Source organism: Pan troglodytes, chromosome 15 (genome assembly GCF_028858775.2).
Source record: "Pan troglodytes isolate AG18354 chromosome 15, NHGRI_mPanTro3-v2.0_pri, whole genome shotgun sequence".
NCBI lineage: Eukaryota > Metazoa > Chordata > Mammalia > Primates > Hominidae > Pan > Pan troglodytes.
In genome coordinates, this window is record NC_072413.2 from 86,563,997 (window position 1) to 86,576,016 (window position 12,020).

General features: G+C 43.3%; 1 protein-coding gene across 28 annotated transcripts in view; it reads left to right on the top strand.

Moving 5' to 3' along the window:
* Positions 1-4,107: 4,107 nt before the first annotated feature.
* ZC3H14 (zinc finger CCCH-type containing 14) overlaps positions 4,108-12,020 on the top strand; it is a 50,721-nt gene continuing 42,808 nt past the window's right edge. For 6 of the 28 annotated variants that reach the window (XM_063793034.1, XM_063793035.1, XM_016926565.4 and 3 more), the window contains exons 1-3: positions 4,141-4,352; positions 4,828-4,870; positions 9,213-9,327. In XM_063793034.1, the coding sequence (XP_063649104.1) occupies positions 4,317-4,352; positions 4,828-4,870; positions 9,213-9,327 (194 nt within the window). In that variant the 5' untranslated portion in view covers positions 4,141-4,316. Of the gene's footprint in view, positions 4,353-4,827; positions 4,871-9,212; positions 9,328-12,020 lie in introns of all 28 variants that reach the window. The other 22 variants (XM_063793040.1, XM_063793041.1, XM_063793049.1 and 19 more) reach the window with 15 other exon arrangements.

The following is a 12,020-nucleotide window of genomic DNA, read 5'->3' on the forward strand; positions in this document are numbered from 1 at the left end:
GAGAAAGGTAAATAGATGCATACCCCTGTCCTCAAAGACTCACCATGTGAACAACAGGTGAATATGTAATTGTAGTAGGTGAGGAAATTTATACATGGTTATACTTTATAGTCTGAATGGACTGGTAATGTCTCATTAATCACTGTGATCAGCTTCTGCTTGAGTCTGGAAAAGCAGACTCAAAAGGCTGACAAAAAAAGGTTGACTGAGTACTCAAAGAAAAGCAAAGCTTTGGGCCTGGCACGGTGGCTCACACCCAGCACTTTGGGAGGTCGAGGTGGGCGGATCATGAGGTCAAGAGAGCAAGGCCATCCTGGCCAACGTGGTGAAACCCTGTCTTTACTAAAAATACAAAAATTAGCTGGGTGTGGTGGCACGCGCCTGTAGTCCCAGCTACTCGGGAGGCTGAGGCAGAAGAATCCTTTGAACCCAGGAGATGGAGGTTGCAGTGAGCTGAGATCACGCCACTGCACTCCAGCCTGGCGACAGAGTGAGACTCCGTCTCAAAAAAAAAAAAAAAAAAAAAAAGAAAGAAAAGCTTTTCAAGCAGGAAGACACCCCCACTCCCACCCCACCTTCCCCCATCCCCTAGTGCTTCTACACACTCACACACGCACACACGTGCAAAGGATGTGCAACATCCAGCTGAAATACAACCTGAGAAGAGATTGCAGACGTGGTTGGGGGGCAATGTTAGAAGACTCATGGCTCCATGGAGATGGGGTTGGTACTCAGCCCTTCTGACTTCAAAGCCAATGCTCTTTTCAGTCATCTTCTCTTTTTGGAAGACAGCCCAGAGCCCTCTTAGCTGGCACTTTGGGTTTGTTGAAATCTGGTCTTCACACTGTCCCCTAGAGGAAAACATGTTGTTTCCCCTAAATCAGAGAACATTTCCAAGCTGGGGAAAAAAAAAAATACTGTCCAGTATAGTCTTTTTCAAGCCTAGCACTCCTACTCCCTCTAATGGCTTCTCTTAGGGCATTGTCATGAACATCTTCTTCGAGATGTGATGTAGTTTGTGAAGCTGCAGTTTACAGGGAAGTGCCTGGAACTGCACTGGAACACCAAATGAACCATTGGTTTAGTGGGTTTGCCCCTCCTGTGATCGAGACATCATAACATCTTAGATCTAAAGGTGGGAGGTCTCAAGCAGCCTTTCAGTCTCTTTTCCACAGTTGTCCTAAAAGTTAGCTCATTGTCCTAAAAGTTAACGCTTTCTTGAATATATTTTAATAAGTTTCCCTACTCTGAATATGTTTTAATGAAAACATTACTTTTTATTAAATGTTATTCTCAATATTATGTTAATATTGACTGAGAATTGGGTACCCAGTAATGGTAAAACATGTTTTTGTTCTTAGTTCTGAAATGGTTGGTAAAGGAATAAAAGTAATTCATCTGTCTTTTGGATTGTGAGTGTCATGAAAGCAGGGAGTTGGTCTTGCTCCTCTTTGCGCTCTGGCTCCTAGCACTGTATCCCAGTGCAGGTACTTAATTTTTAATCAGCAAGCATAGTACTGCTATAAGCCAGGCACAGTTCAATATGCTTCACAAATATTAACTTATTTCATCCTTATAGTAACCCTTTGCAGGTGAAACTAGTATCATACCTATATCACAGATAAGGAAACTGAGGCACAGAGATGAGAAGCAATTTGCCGAAGGTCTCAGAGGGAGTGGCAGAGCCAGGATTCAGACCCAGACGGTCTGGCTGCAGTGCCCTTGTTCTGTGTCATTCTGCTCTGCTGCCTGTCATCAATGTTGAATGAGTGTATGATCACTGGATTTATCCTTGAGGAATGCTTTTGTAAATTAGGTCTTTAATTTCTTTTACCCTATTAATATTTAATGAGTGCTTACTATGTGTCCAGCATCCTGAAAGGTTGGAGAAATATAAAGCCCTACAGAGAGTTTATAATTTTGTTAGAGAAGACACACACACACACACGAAATAACATTGCACAGAATATATTATTATACTAATAGCTTCCATATAGATGCCATAGGAATTCACAAGAAAGGATTATATGAGATTATTAAAGGACCACAAGACAGACCCTAGGTAGCCCCACAACTCCTGTTTCTGCTGTCCCCACAACCCACTCCTGACCCCTAGTGTGGATTGCTTAGGTAATAAACATGGCAAAAATAAGAGGTTTGGCAGATGTAATTGAGGTCGTGAATCAGCTGATTTTGGGGTCAGGTCCTGGGTGGGCCTAACTTAATTAAATGAAAGCCCTTGGCTGGTCTCAAACTTCTGGTCTCAAGTGATCCTCCCACCTCTACTTCACTGAGCTGAAATTACAGGCATGAGCCACTGTGCCTGGCCTTTACTGGCTTAAGTGAACAGACATGTTAGTGAACCCTTTGGCAAAGAACTGTGGGCAGCCTCTAGGACTTGAGGGTGGCTTCCAGATGATAGCCAGAAAAAAATCTGGGTCCTTACTCATAAAGCCACAAGGAAATGAATTTTTTTTTTTTTTTTTTGAGACAGGGTCTCACTCTGTCATCAAGGCTGTAGTGGCATGATCTTGGCTCACTGCAACCTCTGCCTCCCAGGCTCAAGCAATCCTCCCCTCTCAGCTTCCCAACCAGCTGAGACTAGAAGTGCATGCCACCACGCCCAGCTAATTTTTTGTACTTTTGAAGAGACATGTTTTTGCCATGTTGCCCAGGCTGGTCACGAACTCCTGGTCTCAAGTGATCCGCCAGCCTAAGCCTCCCAAACTGCTGGGATTACAGGCATGAGCCACCGCACTCAGCCAGAAATGAATTCTTGCTAACAACCTGAATGAGCCTGAACATAGATTCCTCCTCAGTCAAGCCTCCAGATGAGAATACAGCCTGCCTGACACAACTGTAGCCTTGTGAGACCCTGAGCAGAGGACCCAGTGAGGTTGACCCACGGAAACCATGAGATGATAAACGTTTGTGTTTTAAGCTGCTAAATTTGTGGTCATCTGTTATGCAGCAATGGATAACAGAGACCACTCTCAGGAATTAGTGGATATGAGGGAGAAAGGAGACCTCTCTGTGCCTCCTCTGTTTCCCAGGTTTTGTGATCAGGGATAGGGAGAATTCGGCTATTGATACAAATAGGGGAATCAAGAGTAGTAACCTATTGAGTGGAGGAAGGGGAGATGAAGGCGACTTCTGTCTAAGCGCTGAGTTGGGAGAAAATAAGAGTAGTTACTGGCCGGGCGCGGTGGCTCACGCCTTAATCCCAGCACTTTGGGAGGCCGAGGCGGGCGGATCACGAGGTCAGGAGATCGAGACCATCCTGGCTAACACGGTGAAACCCCGTCTCTACTAAAAATACAAAAAAAATTAGCCGGGCGTGGTAGCGGGCGCCTGTAGTCCCAGCTACTCGGGAGGCTGAGGCAGGAGAATGGCGTGAACCCGGGAGGCGGAGCTTGCAGTGAGCCGAGATCGCGCCACTGCACTCCAGCCTGGGCGACAGAGCGAGACTCCGTCTCAAAAAAAAAAAAAAAAAAAAAAAAAAAAAAAAAAAAAAAAAGAGTAGTTACTTAGAATTTGGGAGTGGGGTTTGTGTGAGAATTCAAGGCTGATGGAAAATTCGGTCATTATCAGCACAGAGTTGACAACTTAAGTCCTAAGAACAAAAGTGTTGTCCCATGGAGGGTGTTCAGAGAAGCAGGAGGATGGGATTCGTCTCGGGGAGAGGCCACGGGTGGGCCTGGAAGAAGGAAGGCAGAACCAAACCCAGGAGGGCCAGTGTACTGCAGAGTCAAAGACTTGACGGATTGGCTCTGTTGCTCTGGATAGTCCATTTTCCCTTCAAAGGTAATTGCAGTGCAACCTCTAAGGGGCAGACTCCATTTTACAGGTAAGAAAAGTTGAAATACCTGGACCGATACCATACTGACAGTAAGTGAGGGCTGGATTTGAACTCGCGTCTCATATCACAGCCCAAGATCTTTCTGCTACACATTTAATTCATTCTTAACATCAAAGAGAGAATAAAATGAATAAGCGGAGGGCCAGCCGAGAGACTAACGAAAGGTCCCCGAAGGGCCCGGGAGGCGGAGCTGCAGGACCACCCGCACGCGCACGCCGCCGCCCTCCTTGCCTGAGCACAGGTTTCGCGGGTAGAAGGCGTGCGCAGGCGCGGACACGGGCGCATGCGCGTTCACTCCGGCGCGCAGTGCCGGCCGGGGCGGGGATACGCCGTGTGCGCGGCCGGGGGCGGAACGGAGGAGGAGGCGGTGGTGGCCCGGCTGCGGGGTAGGAGTCCGCGGCAGCCTCCGGGTAAGCCAAGCGCCGCGCAGTGCTGAGTTCCCGCACGCCGCAGAGCCATGGAGATCGGCACCGAGATCAGCCGCAAGATCCGGGTGAGGCCCGTGCCGGGCGGGGGTGGGAAGCCAGGTCTCGGCGAGCGGGCGGTTGTCAGGAGTAACGGGGACTGTGGGCCCGGGTGGACGCCGCGGCCTGGCCTCCGCTGGACGCTCCTGGCGGGCTGCGGCTCCTCCTCGTCCAGGCCGCCTCGGGCCTGGGGACATTTGCGGCCTCGGAGCGTGGCTGCGGCTGAAGTAGCCGCCGGGAAATGGAAGGACAGGCGCAGGCCCGGCTGGAGCCACCACCGCGGCGCAGGGCGCCGCTTTGGATCCGCTGCGGGAGGTGGGCGCCGCGGGGCTGGAGCTGGAGTGGGGTGCGGGGTGGGGGGCGGTGCAGGCGAGGCTCCTCCCCGCCCCCGCCCGGGGGATCCGAGGTGCGCGCACCAGCAAAGTGGCCTCAGCCGCTGCAGAGTCCGGTCTTCTTTTCCTAGAGCCGCCTTTCTCACATGCACGTTTGCTCTTTTTCTCTCAGAGTGCCATTAAGGGGAAATTACAAGAATTAGGAGCTTATGTTGGTAAGTGTTTTTTTGGTTGTTAGTCTTACAGAATTTAGAGTTTGCAGCTAATAGAATTTTAGTCAATGCATATTTCTCACCGTACTTTGGACATTGGGAGAGACTCCCTTCTACCTTCTTCAAATCTTATACTCCCTGGTTACTTCTTTATCATCTTTTTGCAACCTTGTTTTTTTTCTCCCAAACCTCCTTCTGTTATGGTGTTTTGAAATTTAGTTTCCTCCGTTAAGGCTCTGTTTGACCGAATTTTATTTTATGTTTTTCCTATTCTCTCTCTCTCTCATTTTAAATTCTAGGGACGGGTCTCGCTACGTTGCCCAGGCTGGTCTTAACTCCTGGGCTCAAGCAATTATCTGACCTTAGCCTCCCTAGGTGCTGGGAGTGCGGGGATTACTGGTGTGAGCCACCATGCCTGTTTAAAGTTTCCTATTCTTGTTACTTTCCTCTTGACATTTGTTTTTAGAACTCTGATGTTGGATGTGAATGTTTGATGCTTTCTGGCATTTGCTTCTGTAATGGTTCAGTGAGTTTTATTTTCCGATCTCTTTATGTTTTCCCTCTCTCTGAAACAGTAAGGCTTTTTCCGTCTCTTTATTCTAATTTGAGTGTTTACTCTGGGTCAGGTACTGTGCTTAACTATTGTATATGCATTAACTCAGGATAATCCCTACGAGAATCCTGGAAGGTAAGTGGCAGTATCTTTGACTGTGTAAACAAGGAAACTGAGGCTTTGCCTACTTGAGCAAGGTTTTATGGTTTGCCCCCAAAGCTGGTGCCTCCTATAAAAATAATAGCTACCACTAATGACAGTGGTTCTCAAAGTGTGGGAGACTCCAAGGGCCTCTGAAGTCAAAACTGTTTTCATATTAATACTAAGATGGTATTTGTTATTTTTCACTGTGGTGGTGGTGTTTGGATTGTGTAAAACTAATGGTTGATAAAACTTGTCAGCATAGTAACACCATAATGAAATCATATTCAAATCACTCCCCCCTTGTAGTTTTTTTCTTTTTGAGCCAATTACACTTAAAATGTCATTGATGAAGATGTGAAGTCCAGGGTTTACAAAATATTTTTTATCTTCTTAGTATTCAGTGCGAGGAAATAGAAATGCTCATAAAACATTTTTATTGTATACTGAAATACGGTTGTTCTGAGGAAAATCATTTTAGTTGAGAACTAAGCTAGCCACCTCTTTCAGGGAACATCATTTTTAACTTCAAAGTACTGACAAACTGGTTACATACACTAGGATATTTGGCAGATATTTACTTGAAAGTGAGCAAAGAAAAGAATCCATAGTCTTTGTTGCCAATCACATGTGAGCTTTCAAATGAAAATTAGAATTTTGGAAAATCTGAGCCTGCCTCCATGAATTTCACAGCTTCCCAGTACTTAAAAAAATTCTGATTAAATAAATGGTGATTTAAAAAAAATTTGTTATTATTATTATTTTTTTTGAGATGGAATTTCACTCGTTACCCAGGCTGGAGTGCAGTGGCGTGATCTTGGCTCACTGCAAGCTCTGCCTCCCGGGTTCAAGCGATTCTTTTGCCTCAGCCTCCCAAGTAGCTGGGATTACAGGCATCTGCCACTACACCCAGCTAATTTTTTGTATTTTTAGTAGAGACAGGGTTTCACCATGTTGGCCAGGCTGGTCTCAAACTCCTGACCTTGTGATTCGCGTGCCTCAGCCTCCCAAAGTGCTGGGATTACAGGTGTCAGCCACTGCATCCGGCCAACTCAATGGTGATATTAAAAAATAATTATTTTATATTGCATAATGAAATATATCAACGTGTCAGTGGTTTTTGTAGCTAAGTGAACCAATCTTTTCTAAATAACCAATGCATAATATTACAAAATTATGCAGTGGATTAAAGATTTATTTAAACTCTGGGGTGGGTCAGTGGATTTCTGTGCAACAGTTCAAAAAGGTCATTGACGTATTTGACATTCCACGTTGCTTTAACATTTAATAAGCTACCACTTGTTTAGTTTTGGTGTAGTGTCACAGAAGAATATCCACCTTATCTGAAAAGACTATCAGAATACTCCTTTTTCAACTGCATATCTGTGAGACCAGATTTTTTCATATTCTTCAGTCATAAGCACATAGAACAAGATATATAAAAATATGAAACAAGGCCAGTCTTTGCAGTAAATTTTTCTTTTTCTTTTTTTTGAGATGGGGTCTCACTCTGTGGTTCGGGCTGGAGTGCAGTGGTGCAATCTTGGCTCACTGCAACCTCCGCCTCCCAGGTTCAAGCAATTCTCCTGCCTCAGCTTCCCGAGTAGCTGGGATTACAGGCACCTGCCACCACCTCCCCCCCCCGGCTAATTTTTGTGTTTTTAGTGGAGGCGATGTTTCACCATGTTGGCCAGGCTGATCTCGACCTCCTGACCTTAGGTGATCCACCTGTCTCAGCCTCCCAGAGTGCTGGGATTACAGGCGTGAGCCACTGTGCCTTGCCTAAATTTTTTTTTGGAAAATTTAATAATGTTACTTGTGTTAATATAATTGGATTTATGATTAACACGTGATGGATTTATTTTTTAATGAATTAATAAATACTTTTTAATTAAAAATGATCAGTTCTAATTTTGAACACCATAAATAATAGAACCTGCATAAACCAAAGAAGGGGCCCAAGACCAAACAGTTTGAGAATTGGCAATTTATGGAGTACTTACCACCATTTGCTGGGCACTTTCATAAACGATTTGTTGTCAGGATTGTTGGAAGACTAACAGATGAGAGAATTGAGGCTCAGAGAAAATAAAGCTGAACCAAGATTTATTTATTCTTTTATTCTTTCAACACTTGAACTGCATTTTTTATAGTTTTCTTTGAAACAAAAAAAGTACTTCTGAAATGAACCTTTCTGCCTGCATAGAAATATTACAAGTATTTAAGGTATTAAAGAAATTTGTCACAGCATGGTGGTTCACGCCTGTAATCACAGCACTTTGGGAGGCCGAGGTGGGTGGATCACTTGAGGTCAGGAGTTTGAGACCAGCCTAGTCAACATGCTGAAACCTGGTGTCTACTAAAAATACAAACATTAGCTGGGTGTGGTGGCAGGTGCCTGTAATCCCAGCTACTCGGGAGGCTGAGGCAGGAGAATCGCTTGAACCCAGGAAGCAGAGCTTGCAGTGAGCCGAGATTGTGCCACTACACTCCAACCTGGGAGACAGAGCAAGACTCTGTCGTAAAAGAAAAAAAAAAAAAGAGAACTCGAATGGAGTTTTGAGGGTCAGAGATTAGAGTTCCTGATAACAGCTTTTGCTTCCTTATCTTCTTAGTGAGGTTTTTGTTTTTTTGTTTTTTTAAATCCTAGACGTCACTCTCATAATCACTGTAGGATTACCACTAGGAGGGTGTTTTTTGGCTTCTTTTATTTATTTTATTTATTTATTTATTTATTTATTTTGAGACAGAGTCTTGCTCTGTTGCCCAGGCTGGAGTGCAGTGGCAGGATCTCAGCGCACTGCAAGCTCCACCTCCTGGGTTCACGCCATTCTCCTGCCTCGGCCTCCCGAGTAGCTGAGACTATAGGCGCTCGCCACCACACCCAGCTAATTTTTTGTATTTTTAGTAGAGACAGGGTGTCACTGTGTTAGCCAGGATGGTCTCGATCTCCTGAACTTGTGATCTGCCCACCTTGGCCTCCCAAAGTGCTGGGATTACAGGCATGAGCCACCGTGCCCGGCCTTTTTTCTTTTTCTTTTTTTTTTTTTATCCTAGACCTCACCCTTATAATCATTGTAGGATTACCACTGTGAGGGTAAAACCGTGCATTGAGTTGACATTATTTAATGTTAAAATTGAGTTTTTTAAATGATGTGGAGCTTTTGGGTCTATTTGTTTATTCGATGTTGCTACAAGTTTGTTACCGTGAGTAATTGAAACCTGCCTTTAGCAAGGGTAAAGATGTTCACTTGAGAAATGAGTGTTATTTTGAAACATTGCAAATTAAAACTAAACAAAACTCAATTCTTTTTCTTGGGGAATGTTCAAATATTTCCCATATGCTTCTTTGAAATTAATAAGCATTATTAAAAAGATTCAAGGAAGTGAATGCACGCTCAAGTTTGACCCTATAATTCAGAATGTTTAGTTTTGTAGGTATCAATTATTCTTAATTTCCATTCTTCTGGTAATTGAAATACCTGTGGAATGAAGAGAAAAAAATTAAAGCTAAGCCATCTTGTCCAATGTAATTCCAGTAGAGCTCTGCGACTCTAAAGCTTAGAGCTACATCTATATTTTCAAGCACATCAACTTTAAGAAGAAAGTTTTGAGGAAACAAAGTTTTGATCTACCTTTCCTTTTAAATAGATGAAGAACTTCCTGATTACATTATGGTGATGGTGGCCAACAAGAAAAGTCAGGACCAAATGACAGAGGATCTGTCCCTGTTTCTAGGGAACAACACAATTCGATTCACCGTATGGTATGTTTCTGAATTTTTGTGCCTCAGACCAAAGTTTGGCACAAGCCTGAGTTGATATTCTGTCCAAAGAGAGGTTCTTGACACTTGAGTTAGGTTTACTTTGGAGAGGCAGTTTGTGAGTGATGAGAGCACAGCCTCTGTATTAGTCCATTTTCACAGTGCTATGAAGAAATACCCGAGACTGGGTAATTTCTAAAAGAAAGAGGTTTAATTGACTCAGAGTTCCACATGGCTGGGGAGGCCCCAGGAAGGGGAAGCAAGCACCTTCTGCACAAGTCGACAGGAAAGAGAAGAGTGAAGGAGGAACTTCCAGAGACTTATATAAAATCATCAGATCTTGTGAGAACTCACTGTCTCTTGAGAACTCGGGAACTCACTGTCTCTTGAGAACTCACTATCATGAGAACATCATGGGGGAAACCACCCCCATGACCCAGTCACCTCCCTCCCTTGACAGGTAGGGATTACAATTCAATATAAGATTTGGGTGGGGACACAGAGCCAAACCTTATCAGCCTCTGAAGCCAGACAGCCAAAGTTGAATCCTGGCTGTGTCTTGCCTTGGTTTCTCTAGCTATAAAATGGAAATAGTACGGCCACTTGCTTTATAAAATTATTATTGAGGATCAAATGGGCTAATATGTGTAAAGTACTTATAGGTGTCCCTAGCATTTTCCTAAGGAATTCTTAGTATATGTCGGCTATACTTAATATGTTTCTTTTGTAAACTTCTATATCTTTTTTTTTGAGACAGGGTCTTGCTCTGTCACCAGGCTGGAGCACAGTGGTACAATCATGGCTCGCTGCAGCCTCGATCTCCTGGTTTCAAGTGATCATCCCATTGCAGTCCCCTCCCTCCTGCACTCCCATGCCTGACTAATTTTTAAATTTTTTGTTCAGACAGGGTCTTAGTATGTTGCCCTGGATGCTCTTGAACTCCTGGGCTCAAGCAGTCCTCCTGCCTTGGCCTTCAGAAGTCTTGGGGTTATAGGTATGAGCCACCGCACCTGGCCAGCTTCTGTATCTTATAGTTCCTTTTCCCCCACCAAAACCAGTTACAGATGTTTTTTTGAACTGGGTTGGCTTCTTATATTGCCTTTTACAATGAGTTACCTTTTAGAGGGCAAGGTTTTCGGTTTCTCACTTTTCTGTTTCTCACTTTTTAAGCTTTTTGTTAAACTCACACCTTCATTTTGAGTAATAATTGTAGTGTAATGTTACAGCATATTTTGAGATTATAAGTTTTTTTAAGTTTGGAATTTTAAAATAGGCAACTTTGCTTTTATACATAAATTACTGTTATATGCCTTTAGTTGAGAATACTGACTAGAAGAGTAAGATTCAACTTAAGGTGCTAGGTCCTGGTACCAGGTTTGAGGTAAAGTGAGGATGAGGGCTGGAGGATAATGATGTAGCTGAGAATAGACAGACGAAATACTTTATTAGGCCTCTCAGGCTAGGAACTACCAGTTACCGTGAAAGGTGATGATGTAGCAGAAGTGAGCAAGTGGCCTGCCGAATTTGAGTGCAAGAGGAGGCACTGAGTGGGGAGATGAGCCTGGTTAAGTTCTTGCCTTTATACCAAAGGTCATCTTCAAGGTGTTTTTGCCCAAGTAGGCAACTGTATGCTTATCAACCTTCTTGAAATTCTGCACAGAATTCTCTGGGTTTATACATTGCACAAATTTGAAGAACATTGTATAGTGGTCATCAGTTGTTATCATACACTGCTGCCTCACTGTGGGTGACCCAACCCATTTGTTACAATTTGTCCCCAGAGGTTATTCCCTCCCAGCCCCCCTGCAAAAAAAGATTGTGGGTCTTTTGACTGGGGAAATTACCATTATTGTGAGTACTATTTTTTTTTCTAAAGTGACCGAGTAGATCCTTTTCTCCGATAACTTGATAGAATACTTAGATTTTTAAAACAGACTACCAAATGAATTTAAAACCAAATTAATTCAACATTCTCATCTGGCCATAAATTGAGTTCTTTAACATGTAGTGAAGCAAAGGGTGATGTCCCCATTTTGGCACTTTGCTTTCTTAAGTTAGTGTTCATTAACACCAGCCCCAAACAGACTATTGTGATTATTTGGAGCCTTGAAGTAATTGTGTCCGTGGGGACAGTAGCATGTGACTAGGGTTCTCATTGAAACATGAGGTTTCTGGCATTTTTTGAGAGGTACTGGGAAGGGATGTAAGGCAAAGTACCTCATTTATAACTACCAAAACAGGTTATGTTACAAGCAAGATTACAGCCTTACAGCATCAGTTTTCAAAGTAATAGAGTGAAATGATATAGCATAGTTTGAGATTATAACTTGTTTTAACCTCTCAGAATTAAGTTGTCCAAGACACCATCTAGTTTAAGCAGTTAATATAAGCTGCTTAAGTGGTGGTAATAATAAGCAATATTACATGTTTATGATACTTGTTTTACTGTAAGCTACAGTAAATCTTTAGTACTTACAAACAGGGTGACATATTTTGTAGACTAAGACTGGTCAGATGATATTCTTTCCCATATTTTTGCAGAGGCTAGATGTTGAAAACAGTGAAGAAAAAAATACAATTTTTTATTGACTTCTGTAGGATTTATACAAAACCCTTTTTTAAAAATGTGAAGTTTGAAAGTTAATACCATTTATTCACTAAATACAGCTTATCAGTATTTATCTCAGCTAGGTGCA